The sequence below is a fragment of the Fopius arisanus genome, unplaced genomic scaffold (assembly GCF_000806365.1).
Source record: "Fopius arisanus strain USDA-PBARC FA_bdor unplaced genomic scaffold, ASM80636v1 scaffold00005, whole genome shotgun sequence".
Lineage (NCBI taxonomy): Eukaryota > Metazoa > Arthropoda > Insecta > Hymenoptera > Braconidae > Fopius > Fopius arisanus.
The window spans coordinates 827,232-828,092 of record NW_011887744.1 but is presented as its reverse complement, the minus strand read 5'-3'; the positions used below and the strand labels follow the sequence as shown (position 1 = coordinate 828,092).

Here is an 861-nt window from a genome sequence, read left to right as displayed (position 1 = left end):
ACATCCCACAATTCTTGAAATATAAATAAAAATCGCTGAATACTGGAATTATTTGGACATCTCTGCAGTGCAGGTAGAAATATCCGGGGATTTCGTTGAAGATATTGTGTAAAAAAAAAATCTCCCGCGGACTATTTTCCAGTAATTCCAGAGCGAATGGTAAAATAGTGGGTGTAATTTTTTTGGTGCCCCAAAAATCCCACTGTACTACGGAATTTTTAATCCAGATATAAAGCGAACAAGAAAGAAACCCTGGAGCAGATAGAGTATCAAAAAAAAAGAAAAGCGGATTGCGAGGGAAAAAGGCGAGCCAAGGGTGAAGTATTAATTAATTTACGAAGCGCTTTGTTAAATATGCTGAGCTTGCTGGAGGTGGTGAGTGGTAAAGCTGGGGGTGGGATTGGTAAGAAGTCCACAAAGGATCATGATAGAAAGACCAAGGAGAAAGCCAAACGTAATGACGACAAGGAAAGTGAGGACGAGAGGTCAATGCGATCACTCAAACCTGACGCACCGAGAGTAGAAACAGTCGACACTGACGGTGAATAGATTATCATTTAGATTTAATTGCGGTATTGATTGTAGCTTTTGTTTCAGCTCTTTCCCTGCTCTCTCGAGTTACGACGAAAATCATTACTCTCCAAGGAATGAGCTGTCCCGATCTTGATGAGGAGACAGAAAGAAATGCTAGGATTTTGTATCAGAATTATGTCGCTGGTGTGCATTCCAAGAGGAAATTTAGTAATGAAGATGTGGAACCGACCGGTAGACCATTTTATTCTCACTCTCATTTGTAAAATGCCAGTTCTTAATTCTGCAATTATTCCCCTTCAATTCGTCCAGCCCCCCCACCCCTTCCCC

General features: G+C 41.2%; 2 protein-coding genes across 2 annotated transcripts in view; one reads left to right on the top strand and one right to left on the bottom strand.

Annotated features, from left to right (window-relative positions):
- The window catches only part of LOC105273540 (39S ribosomal protein L38, mitochondrial-like), a gene marked incomplete at its 5' end in the record, with an annotated part of 15,762 nt that overhangs the window by 7,424 nt on the left and 7,477 nt on the right, over positions 1-861 (bottom strand). The window lies entirely within an intron of this gene.
- The window catches only part of LOC105273541 (uncharacterized), a 10,007-nt gene that overhangs the window by 2,842 nt on the left and 6,304 nt on the right, over positions 1-861 (top strand). The window contains exons 4-6 of the mRNA XM_011316037.1: positions 69-73; positions 228-541; positions 598-765. Coding sequence (XP_011314339.1) covers positions 69-73; positions 228-541; positions 598-765 — 487 coding nt within the window. The remainder of the gene's footprint in view (positions 1-68; positions 74-227; positions 542-597; positions 766-861) is intronic.